Source organism: Labeo rohita, chromosome 16 (assembly GCF_022985175.1).
Source record: "Labeo rohita strain BAU-BD-2019 chromosome 16, IGBB_LRoh.1.0, whole genome shotgun sequence".
In the NCBI taxonomy this organism is placed as follows: Eukaryota; Metazoa; Chordata; class Actinopteri; order Cypriniformes; family Cyprinidae; genus Labeo; species Labeo rohita.
In genome coordinates this window covers 15,484,919-15,506,146 of record NC_066884.1, presented here as the reverse complement: position 1 = coordinate 15,506,146, position 21,228 = coordinate 15,484,919, and the positions used below count along the sequence as shown (strand labels likewise).

The following is a 21,228-nucleotide window of genomic DNA, read 5'->3' as shown; positions in this document are numbered from 1 at the left end:
TTCAGTGTATCCCAGAACGCAGTCTATTTAACTCAACCTTCCCTCTGCAATGTATGAAAGCCCATTTCCGCCACTGACTAAGAAATAAAAAAAGGTAATTGCAATTTTTTATCTCACAATTTAAACTTTTTTAGAAGTTTAGTGAGTTTATATCTTGCAGTTCTGACTTTTTTTCTCCAAACTGAGAATTTATATCTCGAAATTCTGACTTTATAACTCAATTGCGAGTTTATATCAAGCAATTCTAAGAAAAAGTCAAAATTGTGAGAAAAAAAATTGTGAGAAACTCATATTGATGAGAAAAAAGTCAAAATTGCGATTTATCTCGCAATTCTGACTTTACTTCTTGCAACTGTAAGTTTGTCACCCAATTCTGAAAAAAAAAGTACTGTGAGTTTATCTCGCAATTCTGAAAAAAAGTTAAAATTGCATGTTTATATCTTGCAATTCTGACTTTGTAACTCCCAATTAGGAGTTTATATTCCATAATTCTGAGATAAAAAAATGTCAGAATTAAGAGTTTTTATCTCGCAAGAATTAAGATAAATTAGAGATAAAAAGTCGCAATAACATTTTTTTTTATTCAGTGGCAGAAATGGGCTTTCGTAGCAATGTGATGAATATATGAGATAAAAAGTTAGTAAGACTCAGAATCAGATATAAATGTTTAAGTTGAAACTGAGAAAGATTATGAGATTAGAAAGTCATAATTAGTACAAAAAATATTTTTATATATAGTTTTAAATATAATTTTCCAATTTTATCTCATAATAAAGAGTTGGTGTCTCCTAATTTATACGTTTTAAATTATAGTTGTGACTTTGTCATAACTATGATTTACCAAAGTATTTTTTTTATGTGGTAGAAATGCACTTCTATAGAAAATGGGCTTCCATAAGAACTGGATATTCTTTAATTCATACAATTATTTATGCATAACCCTCTAATAATCAATCTCTTGTCAGCAGATTATGCTTAAAGGGATAGTTCACCCAAAAATGAAAGATCTGTCTTTAATTACTCACCCTCATGTCGTTCCAAGACCTTCGTTCATCTTTGGAACACAAATTAAGATATTTTTGATGAACTCTGACAGCTTTCTGACCCTGCATAGACCATAACGCAACTGAAACGTTCACGTCCCAGAAAGGTAGTATGGACATTGTTAAAATAGTCCATGTGACATCAGTGGTTCAACCTTAATGTTAGAATACTTGTGTGCAAACAAAACAAAAATAACGACTGACGCAGGAGCCGACATTCTGACGTAGAATCCGGATGCACTGTGCCTTGTTTACAATTTTTCACATATAACAGAAACAACTTTCCTTTATGTCCCATGCTTTGACAGAACACCAACAACCAGCTATTCTGCAGTCTGAAGAACATGGAGAGGGAGAGGAGAGGTCTTTTTGCGGCTGACACTAATGCAACTCTTCCTCCAGGCTGGAAACACCAGGAGCCACCTAAAGATCCAGGTAATGGATACTGGGAAACAGTTTTCACCGTATGACTGCACTATATTTATAGTTTGCTTTGTGCTATGTGGTTGTCCGAGTAAATTGGATGTGGTCTTATTGTGTTTGCAGGGGCTTTTGGCATCGATCGAAGTTACAGCTATAGTGCTACTCTTGGGAAGCACTACAACAAAGGTAAAAGTCCCGCAGATATTATTCTTCTGTACGTTCTTCTATATATCTTAGCTGTGTCTAACATCTTGTTGTGGTTGCAGAGTTGAAAGATTCATGCGTGGCAGTGAGCAGCAGCTCTCTGAACAGTGAGAACCCATACGCCACCATCAAAGATCTGCCTGGCCTGCCACCTTGTCCTCCGGAAAGCAGCTACATGGAGATGAAATCTGCAGTGCCTCGTGAAAGATCCTACACTGAAATCAGCCCACCAGTCATGCCTCCTTCTACTCTGTCATGCAGAGGTAGTTTTATCAAAAGAAACTGGGTATTACTCTGTGCTATGGAATGTGAGAGTGTTGACAGAAAATATATTTTTAAAAAATGGCCAAAACATGTTAAGACATACAAGTAATTCATATTTATGGGGGAAAAAAGAATATATATATAATTCTGACTTTATTTCTCACAATTTTGACTATAACTCGCAATTGTGAGTTTATATATATATATAAAAAAAAAATATATATATATATATATTTTTTAAATATATTTTTATATATATTAGGGCGGTCAAACGATTAATTGCAATTACTCGCATACAAAATAAAAGTTTGAGTTTGCCTAATATATGTGTATATATGTGTATGTCTATTGTGTGTAATTATTATGCATATATAAATACACACAAATTAATGTATATATTTAAGAGAAATATGTTATTTATGTACAAAATATTTTTATTTATAAATAATATAAAATATTTCTTAAATTTATACATTAATGTGTTTGTAATAATAATAATAATAATAATAATAATAATAATAATAATAATACACAGTACACACACATATATTAGGCAAACCCAAACGTTTATTTTGTATGCAATTAATCGTTTGACAGCCCTAATATATATATATATATATATATATATATATATATATAGTACAATATTTTTGAAATATATTTACAAAGTATAAAACTTCAAACTATATTTTTATCTAATATATTTTAAATATTTTAAAAAAATAAATATATTAAATAAAGAAAAATATTTTAATTAATTTTATATATATTTTAATTAATGTTATATATTTTTTTTTTTGTTTGTTTGTTTTTTTTCATGTATATGAAAATATTTTTTACATTTATATACTACAATATTTTTGGATTTTTTGCATATTTTATATGTTTACAAAGTATAAAACTTCAAATTATATTTTTATGTAGTACATTTTAAATATATATTAAATATGTTAAATATAAAATGATCTATATATGAACAACACAGCAATATATTTTTCAAATTGAACAGGGGCAGAAATACATTTCTGGTCTTAAAATTTATTATGGCTAAATACTAAATGTATTTTCTGTATATTTTGGAAATATATTTCGACTGACAACAAAAAATTACGAAAATATGTGAGAAAATGTAAATAACTAAAATGTCTCAAATATATTTATGCAAATATATTTGAAATTTAATTTCTATACAATTTTGTGACATATTTAAAAGTGTAATTTTTAAAAATATAATATTTAGATTTATTTATATATATATTTTTTGCCATATGAGTACATGACAACATGATGGGTTTAGAGTGTTGTGTGGTACAGCGTTTAAAATGTTGTTCACTGTATTTCAGAACACTGTTCCCTTGGCAACGCTGTGGAACAGGAACCTCAGAATCACTACGATCTGCCCATCAACAGCCACATTCCTGGGCATTATGATCTGCCCCCAGTGCGGAGACCACCCTCTCCATCGCCACGAAGACTGCCTCACTAATCTCCTTAAAGACTGTGGTTCTTCTCTAAAATCACTGCCAAATACAGAGTCTGTTTTACAAACTGAATAATGAAATACTGCCCACCACAGATGGATGGATGAATGAATGGATGCCACCAAAAACAGTGCAACACTGCCATCTGCTGAACAACACCAACAACTATTGAATGTTCATGGAGAAAAATATCAAATTTACAAGCATTTAACCCACTGCTAAGGACTTTATTACTAATTTTCTTCCGACAATATTTTCGGGTGGCTAAACTACTGCCATACAAAAAGACAGCCTTAGAAAGAGATTTCAACAACTTGCTGGATGACTTGTTGGAGCTTCTATACAAAAATCTTTTTATCTATCACAAGTTGCTGTATTAAATCTTATGTGAGAAACTGCACATGTGCTCATATATATGTTGTGCAGGTAAAGATATTAATACGAAATATCTGGGCATTAATGGGTTAAATGCTACATATTTTTCAGTTTTAAATGCTGTTCATGTTTCTTAATCTAATCTGGTAATCAGGGTGTAAATGACAATATCATTTTTAACAGTTACAGAACAAGTTATTATGTTTGTAAGATCCAGCATTGGGAACATTTTTAAATGTCAGTTGAGTTCAACCATAAGAATTGTAAATAGTGTAAATAAAATCAAGGTTTTCAAGCACAACTTGTTGTTAATCTCATATTGACTATGACTAAAGAGATACTACAGCTAAAAATCCATGTTTTTTTACATTTACTCACCCTCATGGCGACCCAGATGAGATTTGTAGAAAAAATAATACATCTCGGAATATATTTCTTAGTCATTTAATGTACGTGGATGGATCCTCCAGTTTGACGCTTCAAAAAACAGGTAAAATGAAAACAACACCTATTTTTTGAAAGAGCGGGCGCGGCCATTTGTATATCTTATGAGTCTGGCTTCCGGTCTCATCCGGGTCTGTGTTGCCAGTCTGTGTGAGAGTCTTTGGTTTTCCTGCGGAACTAGGCTACTTTAACATTATAGATGCTTAGGTCCAATTAATTTCCGCGAACCGGTTCTTTTCGAACAGTTCGGCTCAATGAACCGGTTCAGAAAGCCGATTCACCTGTTCCTGACGTCATCTACGATGTCACTATGTATTTCTTTTTAAACAACCACTCAAATGCACACCTACAGCACACATTAAAGACACTAATCCACAAACGCAGATATCTAAAATATACAGAACGAGTAATCCAGTCTTATTAACCCTTTATTGCCCTTATAAACTCCTTGATTTAAAATATAATCTGCACGCACAATAAGCCATAGTATAATTTAGTTTTTTCCATTCCTTAATAAAAATAAGGCAAGTTATACGCCTATTTCCATTACGTTTTGTCTGTTATTAAAGAATCTTACATTGCGCATCAGACTTGTTGTAACGTACAATGTTACCAACTCGGCAAACGTCGACAGTTCGTTGAACCCATAGATATAAAATATGTATATGTATCCACAAAATGAGGGAAATTTGAATCCCATTTCCTGTATTTACATACATTACAAACTCAAGTCAATGGGATTGACTCCCTTTTGGAGCCAGTCTCTAGCGGCCAGTCGGTGAATTGCAGTTTAAGTCACTTCCGTGTTGGTTTTAGTAGAGAGAGCAGGAGATTGCCGCTTGGATATTTAACCCCTGGAATGCAAATTTTACCAGGGGAACCCCGCCAAAAACCATGTATTTTATTCAAGTGGCAACCTCCCAGTCTCCCTCTTGAAGCCTTAAAGTTCTGCATAATTTAGGGCGTGGCGACTTGAGTGACAGGTGGATTGCCGCTGCTGTCACCACCGTTGCGCTAGGCAGGCGTGGTTTCAGCAACCAGCTCCACCCACGTCCCGCCTATTTGCCCATTTTCGATTATCCGGGAGTGACGTGCAATGACGTGATTCCAAGATGGCCACGGCCGACTCCCGCCCACTAAGAGCTTCAAAAATGCTCTTCAGAAATCTACTGGTGACTTCACAGACACTACGTCCATGTTTTTTACAGTCTATGATTTTATTCCCCAAAACGCAGTGTACCGAAACCAGTCTATGATTTTATTCCCCAAAACGCAGTGTACCGAGGACCCCCTCCAAAATGCAGTTGGGCTAGTTTGGAGAATTGGGCAGGTTTTGTTGTGAAAACCTGGCAACCCTGATCTGGGTCCAGCTATTTTTAGCTGTACAAATCAGCTGGTTTTGCTGCTTGATATTGCAAATTGCTGTTTTACAATATTATCTTTAATAACCATTATGAACTTTTTACACTATAAACCAACGCTTCCGGCTAACTGTCAATTCCGTGTTCATCGTAAACTCAAGCTTGAGGTAAAATGTCAGTTGTGAAACATGATGTATGCGTGTTTTGTGAAACTCGTAATTCCTAAATCGTAATCTTCTTACTGAAACTCTTACTGATGGTACTAAAACAAGACTTAATTAAAACAAAAGCCTAAATTATACACAAATAAATTATTAAATAAAATAATTGGGTTTCAATAAAATATTTAAACATTTTAGGTAAATAGTCAAATGTTTTGCACACGCAAGCACTCTCACACACAAACATTTATATTAAGTTGGAGAGCAAATAAGAAAAAAGTCAAATGGCTTTATTTTTTTTTCAACTGAAAAAATCTCAAGGCACAGTTATAACATGGTTTCACAACATTTTATGAATTTTTTTTATGAAATTCCTCACAAAACAGTAAATGATAAAGGAAAAAAACAACAACAAAACATTCACTGCATTGTCTTGCAGTCAGTTTAAACTTTTTTTTAATACAAAGCCTTCATGAAATTAGCCATCTAACCTAAAAACAACATTTCAAAATCAAGGGAAAAAATATTCTTTTAGCACTCAAGAATTGGTACTCAGTAAGTCTTTCTTTGCATAAGGCAACACTGCTAAAGAAGCCAAATTACAAACAACTGAAATCATTATCAGTTTCAAAAACAAAAATATACGGCTTATTACAATAATGTCAATGGCTATTTAAGTGGAAATACAAAACCACAGTTCTTAAGTATATATATATAGAAAAAAATAGATATACTATCCCCAAATTCTCCCCAAAGCTTTGCAAAGCAATAAAATAAATGTTTAATGTCAGCAAGATCCAGTCCTCTTTCCGGACAGCTGTGAGGAGGCTGGGTTATGTTCTTAATTTCCTATGATGAAAGCTGTTCTGAAACCAATTTTTGTTTCAAGTCTAGAATTTGAATGTAAGATCACCCTAAACGGACTGGACAGATTACCAGAGCCTTACAGCTGCCCAGATGAGGAACTGGATCATCTACTGCAAGAGAGGAGTGACAAGAGCAAATCAACACTCAGTCCCATAGAGAAATACAAATGTTTTAGTGTACATGTAAATTTGAGGTTTCAATAAAACTCAAACATTTCAAGTGTCGTCGTAAGAAATAATGATAACAAAACATTAAAGCTGGGAATGATGTGGTCGTTTTGCATATTTAAATATTCTGCCTCTAAGCTCAAAAACAAAAATACATCTCTTTAAACCTGCAACAGTTCAGTACTCAGTACTTTAAACACAACATGATTTTCTGGTAACACAATACATCAGATATGTCTTTCTCTGCAAGTAAACTTCAAAAATTTTCCTTCTAAAACAATCGATACGCTTTTGTTTAACATGTTGACGTCTCGGCAAATGGAGATTTTCTTTGGATTAGTTTTTATAGTTGCTTCAAGTCGTTCAGAAACATCCCCTAACACTTATTACGCAAGACACAACATACTGCAGTCTAGTCAGAGCTTGTAAACGCACTTCCAAAAGACACAAAGTACCTGTTCAACTGTGCAACTGTATCAAGGCACAAAGCAGTTTAACATCCAGAACATCTGTATTTCTATTTCTGGAGTTGTAATAAAACTGCATAGAATTACTCACTTTCTTTTTCCCTTTTGTAGGTGAACATAATTTTGATCAAGTAACTGCGAGAGGTAGAATGAATATACCATAAAACCTACTGACAAATTACTTACTGACAAAGTTTGGGACAAATGACCTCTCATTTCCGGTCTTGATGCTCACTGTGAGGTTATCTGTCCTCGTATGTGAGCTAAGACTGGATATAATGAGAGTTTATTGATGGAGAAAAAATAATGACTGTGCGTGTTGCGTTCCGACAGCATTCCCGTTGAGAGCTCATGGTGTGAGTGTGAAGTGCTCGGTTCGCCTCTCTCCCTGAGTACAGTACGATAACTTTGAAGCTGCTGCCAGGCCACCATGCAAATATATATTATAGAGTAACACTGTACATAATAATTGCAAACTATAGCCTACGAGCTGCTAGCGTATGAAGCCTTATGCCATACAAAAGCCAAAAATCTACCCTGCAGATTATGAAGTACAAAACAAAAACTGAAGTACAAAATATATCATGTAATAAGACGACACGTAATCCAAAAAGAATCCTGGTTTGTGTGAAAGGACAGATGGTCAGTGCTGTCTACAGCTTGTCTACATAATGGAGCAGTTGTCTAGTTTGGGTCCAGCCTAAGAGAAAGTGAAAGAGAGAGAAATGAATGTAAATTTAATAGGAGGTGCTGCAAACCTTTTCTTACGACAATGATTCTGTTTTAAATCATTAAATTAATTACAGCGGTATACTGATGATACATTTCTTGCAAAATATTTAATCATAATGTAATGTGTTAAAAAAAAATCTGGAAAAATCTAAGAAGCAAAGAATAAATCAAATCAATTAAAATAGCTTGATTTCTCAATTTTCTGTTAATCTTTTTAATCTTAAAATAAAAAAAAAAATTAAAATACATGAAAACTTTAATACTTAGTTTTTTTAATATTTGTAATGTTTTAGTCTTACAAACAAAAGTTATAAACAAAATTATTAGTTGCTTAAAAAAAAATCAGATTAATTAAAATTAACATTAAAATTTCACTACTTATTTTTTTTTTTGATTATTTGTATTTTTTGTCTTAGTTACGGGCAAAATTATTATTATTATTATTATTATTATTATTATTATTATTATTGAATGTAATACCGATTCATTCATTGATTTATTTTTTAATGTTTGCTTTTTAGTTACATAAAAAATCAGATAAATCAAAATTAACATTAACATTAATTAACATATGATTATTATTATCATTGAATCTAACTTAACACTGATTTGTTCGTTAAATAAAGTTTTAATGTTAATTTTTTAGTTACATAAAAGTGCTTTTTTTAGCACTTTTTTAATCAAACTTAAAATAATACAAAAGTTAACATTAAAACTTTGCTACTTAGTTTTTCTGATTATTTGTATAATGTATTATTATAATGTTTTAGTCTTAGTTGTAAACAAAGTTATTCTTATTCTTATTATTAATAATAATAATAATAATGAAATCAAACTAAGCACTGATGTGTTGATTTATTTAACATTTTTTAATGTTAATTTTTTAGTTACATAAAAAATCAGATCAAAATTAACATAAAAACTCTGCTACTTAGTTTTTCAAAACATTTGTAATGTTTTAATAAAATGATAAAATTATAATTATTATTATTATTATTATTGAATCTAACTTAACATTGATTTGGTCATTGATTTCAAGTTTTAATATACATTTTTTGTTACATGAAAATCAGATTAATCAAAAATGTTGTTGCATTTTCTTTTATCAAACTTAAAATAAGACAAAAACATTTTTGTTACATTGATTGTTTTTTTTATTTATTTTATTAGTTATTTTACTCTTAGGTTTGTTTTAAAACATTTAAAAATTATTAAAATAAAATGAAAAATATATATATATTTATATATATATATATATAAAATTATAATATTAAAAATCTATCTTCTTTTTTTTAAATCTAAGCCAGAAAGCAATAACAAAACATTCTGAAAAATCAATGTTTTTTCAATCAACTTTTTTTTTTTTTACACACATCTAACACAAAATATTTGAAAATTCTAAAAAAATAAAAATACTGATGCAACTCAGAAAAATCAAAGCTACGAACCTGTCTGCGTTTGTCATTGCTCACAATAAAGTGTGAGGGAGAGACAAATGCTTCAGGCAGCCCCCCCTCCGCTGCTGAATGAGCGAGACGCACTCGACACTCCAGAGCTGGCCGAAATGCAGCTGCTGTTCCTATCTGACGGCTGCCCGCATGAGCCACAGACCACCGTACGGCTGCGGAGGTTGTACTCACTATCCCCGCATGTGCTATGGGCGGCCTGCAGGGGGAGGCAATAAACAGAGAACAACTGAGACTGAGAACAGTAATGGATCTTATTTATAGAAATGAAGTCTGGCAGCTCTCAGTTCATTTCAGCGCTATGATTCACCGCAAGAAGGCTACACCCAAACAAACCCAACAAACAGCCATTAACAAAAGTTAACCGTGTAAAGAAACAAGATAATGTTCATGTTATGTGACATTATACGCCTTATAGAAAATTAGAAAATTATTAGAAAATGTTTACATGCACTTTAAAAGTTTGATTTAAGTCAACCTAAAGCAATAATTATAAAATAAAATAAGAGAGATCACACAAGATGCATGTTATTTTTTATTTATTACTGATCTGAATAACATATTTCACATAAAAGACATTTACATATAGTTCAGAGAAAATGATAGCTGAATTCATAAAAATGACCCTGTTCAAAAGTTTACATACAGTTGATTTTTAATACTGTGTTGTTACCTGAATGATCCACAGCTGTGTTTTTTTTGTCTTTGTATAGTGATAGTTGAGTCCCTTGTTTGTCCTGAAGTTAAACTGCCTGCTGTGGCACTGTTCCTCAGGAAAGTCCTTCAGGCCTCACAAATTCTTTGGTTTTTCAGCATTTTTGTGTATTTGAACCCTTTCCAACAATGACTGTATGATTTTGATCTTCTGATCTTTTCACAGGACAACTGAGAAACTCATATGCAACTTTTACAGAAGCTTCAAATGCTCACTGATGCTCCAGAAGGAAGCACAATGCATTAAGAGCCGGGGGGGACTTTTGGAATTTGAAGATATTTAACTTATTTTGTCTTCTGGAAAACATGTAAGTGTCTTCTGTAGCTTCTGAAAGACATTACTAATTAAAAAAAAAAGATATTTAGGCAAAATAAGAAAAATGTACATATCTTCATTTTGTTCAAAAGTTTTCACCCCACAGCTCTTGATTTACATAAGCGTCTTACCTTAGATCTGTTGTAACAGTCCACCCTCTTTGTTTCGATGCCAGAGCAGGGATGTAAATTAGACAAGAATATCTCTGATTGAGCGATTAAGGTGTTGTGTTGCTGGATGTAATAACGAACATAGTGGTCGTCATCCTGACACCTGAGCTGCTGAAGATGCAGTGGATTACGTTTGTTTGTGAAGGGAATGCGCCTCTCGATCTACATATATCCGTCTATGTTCATGCAAATCATTCGTGATTCAGCTTCACTTACAGCAGAAGTGAGTATAAGGTTTTTTTATGAATCTTTGCGATCGTCTTTACTAATAATGTGCTAATTAGCAAGTTTAGCGGCTAAACACGGCTAAATGCGGCTAAATTAAACAGACTCATCACATCACAGAGAGAAGAGAGGGGCGGGGCGAGCAGAGCTCATTTGCATTTAAAGCAGCCTCGACCAGAATGATTTTTGCAGAGCTGATTTTGGCAAGGTAAAAAGGGTGTTGTTTTACACAACCATTGAGAATTTTTAACCAAAGTATATTATAGACTTTTCATTGAGACCCTAAAGAATCATATCAACTTGTAGAAAATGGGCATCCGATGACCCCTTTAATGCATCGTTTTTCCTTCTGGAGCATCAGTAAGCATTTCAGCCTTCTTTAATAGTTGAGTCCCTCAGTTGTCCTCAGTGTGAAAAGATGGATCTCAAAATCATACAGTCATTGTTGGAAAGGGTTAAAATACACAAAAATGCTGAAAACCTAAAGGATTTGTGGGACCTGAACGATTTTTCTGAACAACGAGCAGTTTAACTGTTCAGGACAAACATGGGACTCGTGAACAACTATCACTAAACCAAAAAAACGCTGTGGATCATTCAGGTAAAAACACAGTATTGGGAATGAAGTGTATGTAAACATTTGATCTCAACTGTACATTTGGTCTTGGCGTTGTGCACATGTCCTAAAAACTCATATTCAATTTAATCTGGCCAAACTCCAAAAATATCATGCAAAGAAAAAAAAAATAAGATTGCTATGTTAGCTTTGACGCATGCAAGTGACTAAGTACCATCTCATCATCATCCTCATCCTGGAACAAAGTGCGTGTGACCTTCCTCATTGCCATTTCCTGGAGAAACACAAATAAAGAAAGGAAAAAAGGGAAGTGGATGAGTCACTTAGCTACCTTAAATTAAATAAAACCTCATTCAAAAAGCTGGCCTGTTCGGTTTAACATTATCCTACCTCCCCACTGGAGCTGATGAGGGTGGTCTGGAACAGATCTCCACTGCCCCATGAGTTCTGGGTCTTCCACACCAGGTCAGAAGGAGGGTTGTGGGTTCCTCCAGCTCCTGCGGCCCAGATCTGAAGTAGAGAGACACTGCAGTGAGTCAGGAATTTAAAAAGTGACTAAAACCAACTATTATGTTGTAAAACAATACATACCGTGACAGTCTGTCCTGCCTTCAGGTTAAATTTTGGTGGGAACTTGTAGACGATGGGGGTGCCGGAACCGATCTGCCTCTTCACCTGCCAATGACCCATACTTTGATCCTGGAAGAAGGAGATTCATTTAATAAAAAGTATATATTTATTAATTCCTTTTTATGAGTCGCCAAAGCTCCTTTTTCATCTCACCTGGTCAGACTTGTTACTGAGCCGTACATATTTGCCCTCCATGTCCACTTCGTCCACGGTCACGCGGCCGCTGGCTGAGGCCTGCTGGGCGACGCGTGTGCGAGTAACAGTTCCGCCGACCACGCTGGAGGCGTCGCTGTCGTTATCATTCAAGCGCCGTTTTTTAGCACTGCCTGAGGAGGTACGACTGGTGCTGCTCTGCACCACACGCGCATGAGCGCCAGAACCCGAAGAGCGGGTCACAGTCACTCCACGGACAGGAGGGGGACTCGGGGAGAGACGAAGCCTAAACAGGACAAAGGAAGTGAGGATGGTTTGTGAGTACTGTAAATGCATGAGGCTGTCATTTACCACAAGGACAATCATCTTCATTTGTAGGCTTTACTTAGCAAATATTGATATATGCAATTCATTAATCAGAATATCTTTAATGCTTTTGCTCTCAGATTCAACATGATGCAAATTTAAACCATTTACATCCACCTTATTCTTTAATACATTCTTTAATATTAAAATCATCTAAAAAATTTTTATTAATATAAAAATTAACATTTTCTCAAATGATCAAACAAATCTAAAAAAAAATAATTTAATACATTTTTTAATACTTATTCTGCAAATACAGTTGCAGTTTAATTAATTAATCAGTATATAATATAATTAACAACATTTTTTAAGCAACTGACAGCTCTATTATTTATCAGTAGCGACATCTGCATGTGTGCAATAAGTGATATCCTATCTCTCACCTCTCCTCCTCACCCTCCAGAAGTTTCCGGTAGGCGCTGATCTCCATGTCGAGCGCGAGCTTAATGTCCAGCAGCTCCTGGTACTCGTCCAACTGTTGCTGCATGCGATGCCTCATTTCGGCCATCTCTTTCTCCTTGTCCTCCATACGACGTCGCATCATGTCCCTCTCTCTGGACATAGCCTCCTCTAGCTCACGGATCTTTGCGTCACGAGCACTCAACTAATGATGAGAGCACAATCGTGAAATTTAAATAATGTAAATGAACGCTACATGTCTGATTTTCAAACTCAAATTTACATTGCGTACTTTCTTTATGATAAAAAAAAAGTTAAATGTGCACTACCAGTCAAAAGATTTTTTTATGTTTTTAAAAGAAGTCTCTTCTGCTCACCATGGCTGCATTTATTTGATCCGAATTACAGCAAAAACAGTACAATTTTGACATATTTTTACTATTTAAAATAACTGTTTTCTATTTAAATATTTTTTCAAATGTAATTTATTCCTGTGATTTCAAAGCTGAAATTTTAGCATCATTACTCCAGTTACATGATCCTTCAGAAATCATTCTCATATTCTGATTTGATGCTAAAACATTTTATCAATTTTGATCAATTTAAAGCATCCTTGCTAAATAAAAGTATTAATTTCTATACATTTTATGCTGATCTTGAGATCATTCTGTTCATCAAAGAATCCTGAAAACAATGTAGTCAATTGTTTTAAATATTGATAATAATAATAATAATAATAATACATAATACATAATAATATATAATAATAAATGTTTCTTGAACAGCAAATCAGCATATTAGAATGATTTCTGATGGATCACATGACACTACAGACTGGAGTAATGATGCTGAAAATTTAGCTTTGATCACAAGAAATAAATTACATCTTAAAATGTATTCAAACAGAAAGCATTTATTTTAAACAGTAAAAATATTTCACAATATTACTGTTTTGCTGTATTTTGGATCAAATAAATGCAGGCTTGGTGAGCAGAAGAGACTTTTTTTAAAAATCTTACTGTTCAAAAACTTTTGACTGGTAGTGTATATATGCGTTTGTGTGCGTATATCAACATAATTTGTGAGGGTGGAGTTTTTCTCAATCAAAAAGTGATTTGTGGTTGTAGTTCTATTGGAAGTTATTCTATTGTAGGATTATTGTGGTATACATGTACAGGTACAAGGAATTTCAACACGTGGCTGCCTTGCCAGCACTGCAATAAATACTTGTATGTATGTGTGTGTACCTGTTTCTGCATCTGTGTGAGCTGAGAGGACACACCCTCCATCCTCAAACGTGTCTGCTGCAGTTCCTCATGGGCGGCTCCCACCAAATGGCTGCTCCTGTCAGCCGACTGACGGGCATTCTCCAGCTACACAGATAACACAGGATGACTTTTAACTGACAGATAGGCTGTGTCTTTATATATTAAAATTATTTAACAAATACGGTTGGCAACGGATCAGCAAATATGTATACAGGGCTGGCCCAGTTTAACCAGGTGCCCCTGGGGAGATACAAAGACGAAGAGCCTCAAACTCATTTGTAAATCACCAAATTTGGCTGATTGCTCTTTTATTCTGTTACCTTGGAGTTGTAGGTCTTCTCAATTTCATCTTTGTAGATGCGAAGCTGCTCTTCGTGTTGGTTGCGGAGCTCAATCAAAGCCTCGGCAAGTTTGCTCTCATACTCTTGTTGGCGGCCGCTGTCGATTTCCACCATACGTGACTCATGTCTGCGCTTAGACTCACGGAGCTCCTGTAAAAAAGACAATAGGTTAGAGTAGCAGAGACAGTCTTGCATGTCTTTGTCTGAGATTTTGAGTATTTTTTATACACATAGGAGAGCTCAGCATAAGTAGATGTGTTTGTGAGACCTCAGTGTAGATGTTCTTCTGGAATTCCAGCTCCTCTTTCAGGGTCTGGATTCGGTTTTCAGCATCCACACGTCGTAGCATTTCATCCTGTAGCTGCTTCTTAGCATCGCTCAGACCGCTCTCCAGCTGCAACACACATATTCACTTCACTTACTTCTATATAAATTAAAAATTAAAAGCAACATGAAAAATACTTATTAAAAACCTATAAGCATGCAAGTCTTGTTTTCTTATTAAAAACATCCAAACATCTAATCTTGTGACTCTCTACATTTTCGACTCCAAGGCCCCTCTTTGTCCAAGACAAATATGAAAACCCTCCTATCTAAGCTGATATGTACTGTTGGTATTTCTGTTGTAATAATAATAATAAAAGAAAAGCATTAGTTAAAAATAAATAAATTAAAATAAATATTAATGTGGGTTTAAGGTTCCCTGGCTGAGAACCACTTATCTAAACAAGATAAATGTACTTCAGCAAATATAAGATATAAGGAAAATAAATGTTTATTTAATTCAAAAGTTTGGGATCAGTAAGATTTTTAATGTTTTTTGAGTCTTTTCTGCTCATCAAGGCTGTTTATTTGATTAAAATTTCAGAAAAAAACTGTAATATTGTGAAATATTATTGCAATTTAAAATAGCGGTTTTCTATTTTAATATACTTTAAAATAGAATTTATTTCTGTAATGCAAAGCTGAATTTTCAGCATCATTACTCCAGTCTTCAATGTCACTTCTATCACTACAGATTAATATGCGGATTTATTATCAATGTTGGAAACAGTTGTGCTGCTTAATATTTCTTTTTTTTTTTGGAACCTGTGATACTTTTTTCAGGATTATTTAATGACTAAAATGTTAAAAAGACAGCGTTTATTTAAAATAGAAATCTTTTGTAACAACATACACTACCATTCAAAGTTGGGGGTCAGTACATTTTTTCTTTATTTCTTTGAAAGAAATTAATACTTTTAATCAGCAAGGATGTGTTAAATTGATGAAAAGTGATAGTAAAGACTTATATTGTTAGAAAAATTTCTATTTTGAATAAATGCTGTTCTTTTTAACTTTTTATTCATCAAAAATAAAAAAAAAAGATCCTAAAAAAAAGAATCACACATTCCAAAAAATATTAAGTGGAACAACTTTTTTCAACATTGATAGTAAATCAGAATATTACAATGATTTCTGAAGGAACATGTGACATTGGAGACTGGAGTAATGATGCTGAAAATTCAGCTTTGCATCACAGAAATAAATTTTATTATAAAGTATTGTATTAAAATAGAAAACTCTTATTTTAAATTGCAATAGTATTTTTTTTTTTTTTTTTTATTTTTTTTTTAAATAAAATTTTTAATACCATTTTTACTGATCTTAAGTCCCAATTTTTATGGCCATACATATATAAACATGATTATAGATTTTTAACCAGGAATTAATATGGCTGTTTTTATGTGTTGTTTTATGTGTTGTTACAATATTTTATGTGATATTAATAATATATTGCCAATATATAGAGCTGAATCCTGTTCCCTTAAGCAAGAAAGTTGCTTTTAAATGTACTGAAATGCTTTAAAAAATCTTTTAGTGCACATACTACATAGATAACCAAAGTGCCTTGCTCAAGTGCCTAATAATGGCACAAACTGCAAACTTTTGGTCACTAACCCAGATCTATGACCACAGCCCCAGACCACCCAAACCCTTAGACATGCAGCTTTTTATAGATTCATCACCTTGGCCAGCTGGGCTTTCAGGTCTCTGACTTCGACCTCCAGTGATCTCTTCTCCCCCAGTGCTGTGGAAAGAGACGCATCCTTGGAGTTCAGCAGAGCTTCCAGGTCCTTCAGTCTGGCCAGAGCCGATTCCAGATCCGCCTCTTTCTTACCATTCCTACAGTCATAAAAATACAAAGAAGGCATTAAAGCATTTTTCTTTCATCTCGGCACACAGAAGAATACAATTATCTCAGTTACATTCTGTACAGTCAGATTATTATATCCATTCATTCACATTGTGGTTGGAGTAGAAAGTCTCTATACTAGCAGGGCACCATGGCCCTAGTAAAGCGCCTCAGGGGAGGATCAGATCCTTTCGTCTGTCAGAACTGAAGACTGTAAAATATGCATCTGATTTAGATCATAAGCTTGACTGAATATGTTTGCCAAGTTGGAATAATCAGTTCAGTGCAAACGAACACCAGACTGCCCACAATTTTGCCTCGGATTTTGTACCAAAACCAATCTGTAAACAATAACCTTAAGAACCCTCTCTCTGTAACAGGATTCGGGCCTCGCAATGGTGAATTTAAACCATGTGTCTGTGACTGCAGTGTTGTTCATTTCGAAAACTGTAGAGAGGAACTACACAATCCTTAATAAATACAGAATGGTAAACACTTCAATAAATAAATGACGACTTGGAATTTTCTTCATCTTCTTCATCAATTGAATTAAGGCAAGGAGAGGTTCAGTTTTGCAGTTTTAAAACACAGGACAATAAGTACAGGACAATTTATCAACAGAAACAAGTGTTTAGGTTTAGAGTTCTTCTCTGTGCATTCTCAGATCAGATTTCACAAGGCCTGTAAAAGAGCTACTCCAAAATTAGTGATGTGATTGATGACCAAAGAGGGCTTGAAACAATTAAAACTCTGCCACACTTTAGTCCCTAAGGCACTTTTCCCACACACACAACTCCTTCCAAACTAAGGCACACTAAAGTCAACAAACTAAAAACTCAACCTACTAAAGCTACTAACTTCTAGAGTTTGTACTCTCTGTTTTGAGGAGCGTTCCATCAGGCCCCCTTCCTGAGAGAAGTAATTCAACCAACTTCCCATTCACAACAACAACAGAGGTTTTGTTAGGTCACATTCTTCACTTTACAGCCACATACCTTCACTAAAAGCTTCATGAGGCCGGGAACATGAAAAACCGCTAACCTCCCTCACTGTGATAAAGGCCTCTCAAGGACTAATATCCACAGGTGCCCATAATTTTTTTGGCCTGGTTCTCATGAGAGCACCTGGAGATTTGGTTTGGTGAGTACACTTAAAAAAAATGCAATGCTAATATTTATATTTTTCATTTTTTTATATATTTTCAGCATTTTCATACCTAATCAGTAAGCTTTTATTTTGGCGGGTTGCCGGCAAATGTGCTGCCAGTTTTAGCTGAGTAAAACGCGTCAGTAGCTGCATTTCTAGTACCCTTCAAATTGAGCAAACTGAAATTGCAAATTGAAAATACGCTAATGGAAATGCGTCAATTTCACGAAAACTTCCATACATTGCAAAAATGTTTTTACGCTCGCATGAGGTGGTTTTTCAGGCAATTCAAGAAAAACTAATTTTCGCAAAACTGCAATGAAAATGTGTTTTTTGCATTTATAGGTCACAAAGCGTATGTAGAATGTTATATGATCATTCTTCACTGTACAGTAGGCTAACATAACTTCCAAGAAACACTTCATACGTGGCCGCTCTCAAGTATAAGGGGCTTTCCCTGCCATTAATGCTTAGACCATTTACACTGCATGTCTTCGGCCACCAGAGCTGATCACGGCCACTCTAGTCAATGCTTGTGTTTATACCAGCCGCCCTGCACGCGTTTCAGAAGTGGCTTTCTGTGCTGCTTCTGTAAAAAGATACACGCATACACCTCCTTCGATTAAATGTAGCCAAAATCCGTTGCCATGACTTCTTGCGAGAGGAAAAAATTACGTTTTAGTCACATAGCATCGGTTAATGGAAACTCATTTCGCAATACTTTTTATCAACATTATAAAATATCGGCAAAGTTTTGCGCAAATCTGTAATGTAAAACACGCCTAGTGAATGTTTTGCATTTCGCTCGGAAACCAGCAGCACATAGCCTAGATTTATGCTTTCATCTTGAATGGAAATCTTATACAGTATTACAGTATGTCGATGAAAAATGGTGATCGTGCATGCCATCAACCATGGCGGTACGCAAATGAGTGATCTGAACTTATTTACACAGCACATTTATTTTGGTCACTTATCCCTGATAAAAAAAATTAGTAAATGGTTAGTAATGGTATTTTATATTGGAAACCATTAGGATTTCTGTGATGGTTTATATTGCTTTTTTCAGCATGGATGTGCACTCCCTAATATGCATTATTACTTACTTATTATTACTTGTACATGGTCATTACACTACTTATCAATAGGTAAAGAAAATAAAAGCAATGTACTTGTAAAATAGCAGTTCGACAAATAACAGTTTGAAGAACTGGTTACTGAAATTGAAAAATATGGAAAAATCTTTTTTCCAGGGAAGATATACGTGACCCTGGACCACAAAACCAGTCTTAAGAGTCACTTTGTTGAAATTGAGATGTATTCATCATCTGAATAAAACTGAATAAATAAGCTTTCCATTAATATATAGGATATATAGGACAATATTTGGCCAAGATACAACTATTTGAAAATCTGGAGGGTGCAACAAAAAAATCTAAATATTGAGAAAAAATTATTAGCAATGCATATTTCTAAGCAATAAGTTTTCTTATATTTATGGTAGGAAAATTACAAAACATCTTCACAGAACATGATCTTTACTTAATATCCTATTGATTTTTGTCATAAAAATCTATCATTTTCACCCATACAATGTATTTTTGGCTATTGCTACAAATATACCCGTGCTACTTAAGACTGGTTTTGTGGTCCAGGATCACATATGTGTTAGCTTTTTCAGAGGAGCCTTTGATGTGACATTCACCACTATTTCTAAGGAACAGTGTAACTAGAACTGAACAAAAGCTCACAAATCTATGTTTTTTTTGCTGTTACAGCTACAGAACAAAAACAAGCATTGTTCCTTAGTGGCATATGGTGTTTATGTGGAAAAGTTAACCTAAATCTCCTCATTAAAACTTTAATGAACACAGAGAGAGGGGAGAATTTGCTACTTTAGCCTAGAGGAGCTACAATGAAGTAGGTGGGTTACAATGAAGGTGTGTAAACAGTGGGTGGGCATATTAGTGCTAAGCCAACAGTAAACACACATCCAGAAACATAACCTCTTCTGTTTAGGATATTAGGTAATTAAAAACCAGCCCATTCCTGTCAACAACCTAAATGTGCTGTTCTGTTCTGTACTTATTCTGGTTACACAGTATCGAGCGGATAGTTTTAAAAAAACATTTACAGCAGAGCAGATCACATTTGGAGGAAACAATAAAAGTTTAAGAGCCTCATGTGGTCGAACGTTTGTCATTTGTTCTAATATTTTCTATATTTGATGTTAATTTCTTTTGTGCTACTGTATTTGTTTTGCCATTTAAGTTCCCAACATTTCCAGGATCTGCCCACAGGAAGTCAAACGAACCAGAGGCTGTTTAAAGTAGACAATAGGAGAATATGTTATCGCCACCTCTTCTCCAGGTCACATTGCCCTTGTTGACTCAGCCAACCTTGTCCAAGTTTACACTGAAAATTATCTTTGAATAAATCCAGATTTGAGTAATGGGAAAGAAAACTAACTAGAAATGTTATAGTTGAATGAAATGCTACAAAACTACAACATTTGAAAAACCTTAGACCCTATTAAAAAGAGTAAAAGAACTACAAAAGCATCAATTCCAGTAAGTCTTCATTAAAAGTGTGTATTTTGTGCGCCGACTTGTATGCGTGTGAGAGAGAGAAAAGGGAAAAGGGTTTGGCTTGGCATCTTTGATCCAGTGGAAACATTTCAGGCACAAAAAGAGCCAATTGAGGGAAAGTAAGAAAGAGAGAGAGGAGGAGAGGAATGTACCAAGTCGGCCTCCAGCCCCTCTATGAATCATAGCTATCTTTGTCCTCTTTTGTGACGAAAAAGAAACCCACAAAATAAAGCCCTCTGAATGTTTTGCCATGTTACCATAGCAAAGTATCGTGGAAATATTTCACATGTGACCATCTCTGAGAAAACGTTGACCACGAACAGGGTTTCCCCAACATAAAAATACCTCACTGGAGCTGAAACTATCCATTTGAAAGCTTAAAGTCAAAAGCAGATACATATTTCCCAAAGAGTAAGTGTTATTAAACTGATAGCTATGTATTTTAATGTACTTAACAGTCAAAAACCACATCAAAAAAAAGCTGCGGACGATCACGTGCACGCAGGGATACATACTCTTAGTTATCTTCTGAATTCTGGTCTCTCTAACTAACACTATACTTACTGCTAAAACTGCAGCTTAACAAGCTTTACAAAAAGCAACATATGACAGCTGTCACCTGCAACAGCTGGAGGTTTTGAGAAGAAAAATGACTGTAGGCGTTTATCAAAGCACATGTAAAGTCATAAAAAGCATATAGTAAA

General features: G+C 34.4%; 2 protein-coding genes across 4 annotated transcripts in view; one reads left to right on the top strand and one right to left on the bottom strand.

The window, feature by feature from the left end:
• Positions 1-4,080, top strand: part of pear1 (platelet endothelial aggregation receptor 1) — a 46,727-nt gene extending 42,647 nt beyond the window's left edge. Inside the window, 4 exon segments of the mRNA XM_051131662.1 lie at positions 1,352-1,478; positions 1,590-1,652; positions 1,733-1,933; positions 3,278-4,080. Coding sequence (XP_050987619.1) covers positions 1,352-1,478; positions 1,590-1,652; positions 1,733-1,933; positions 3,278-3,420 — 534 coding nt within the window. The 3' untranslated portion in view covers positions 3,421-4,080.
• A 1,967-nt stretch (positions 4,081-6,047) lies between these two features.
• lmna (lamin A) overlaps positions 6,048-21,228 on the bottom strand; it is a 31,706-nt gene continuing 16,525 nt past the window's right edge. For all 3 annotated transcript variants that reach the window (XM_051131685.1, XM_051131684.1, XM_051131683.1), the window contains 11 exons: positions 16,624-16,780; positions 14,883-15,008; positions 14,594-14,764; positions 14,253-14,378; positions 12,990-13,210; positions 12,241-12,526; positions 12,049-12,156; positions 11,848-11,967; positions 11,672-11,731; positions 9,438-9,654; positions 6,048-7,957 (listed from right to left, as the gene is read on the bottom strand). In XM_051131685.1, coding sequence (XP_050987642.1) covers positions 9,490-9,654; positions 11,672-11,731; positions 11,848-11,967; positions 12,049-12,156; positions 12,241-12,526; positions 12,990-13,210; positions 14,253-14,378; positions 14,594-14,764; positions 14,883-15,008; positions 16,624-16,780 — 1,540 coding nt within the window. In that variant the 3' untranslated portion in view covers positions 6,048-7,957; positions 9,438-9,489. The remainder of the gene's footprint in view (positions 7,958-9,437; positions 9,655-11,671; positions 11,732-11,847; positions 11,968-12,048; positions 12,157-12,240; positions 12,527-12,989; positions 13,211-14,252; positions 14,379-14,593; positions 14,765-14,882; positions 15,009-16,623; positions 16,781-21,228) is intronic.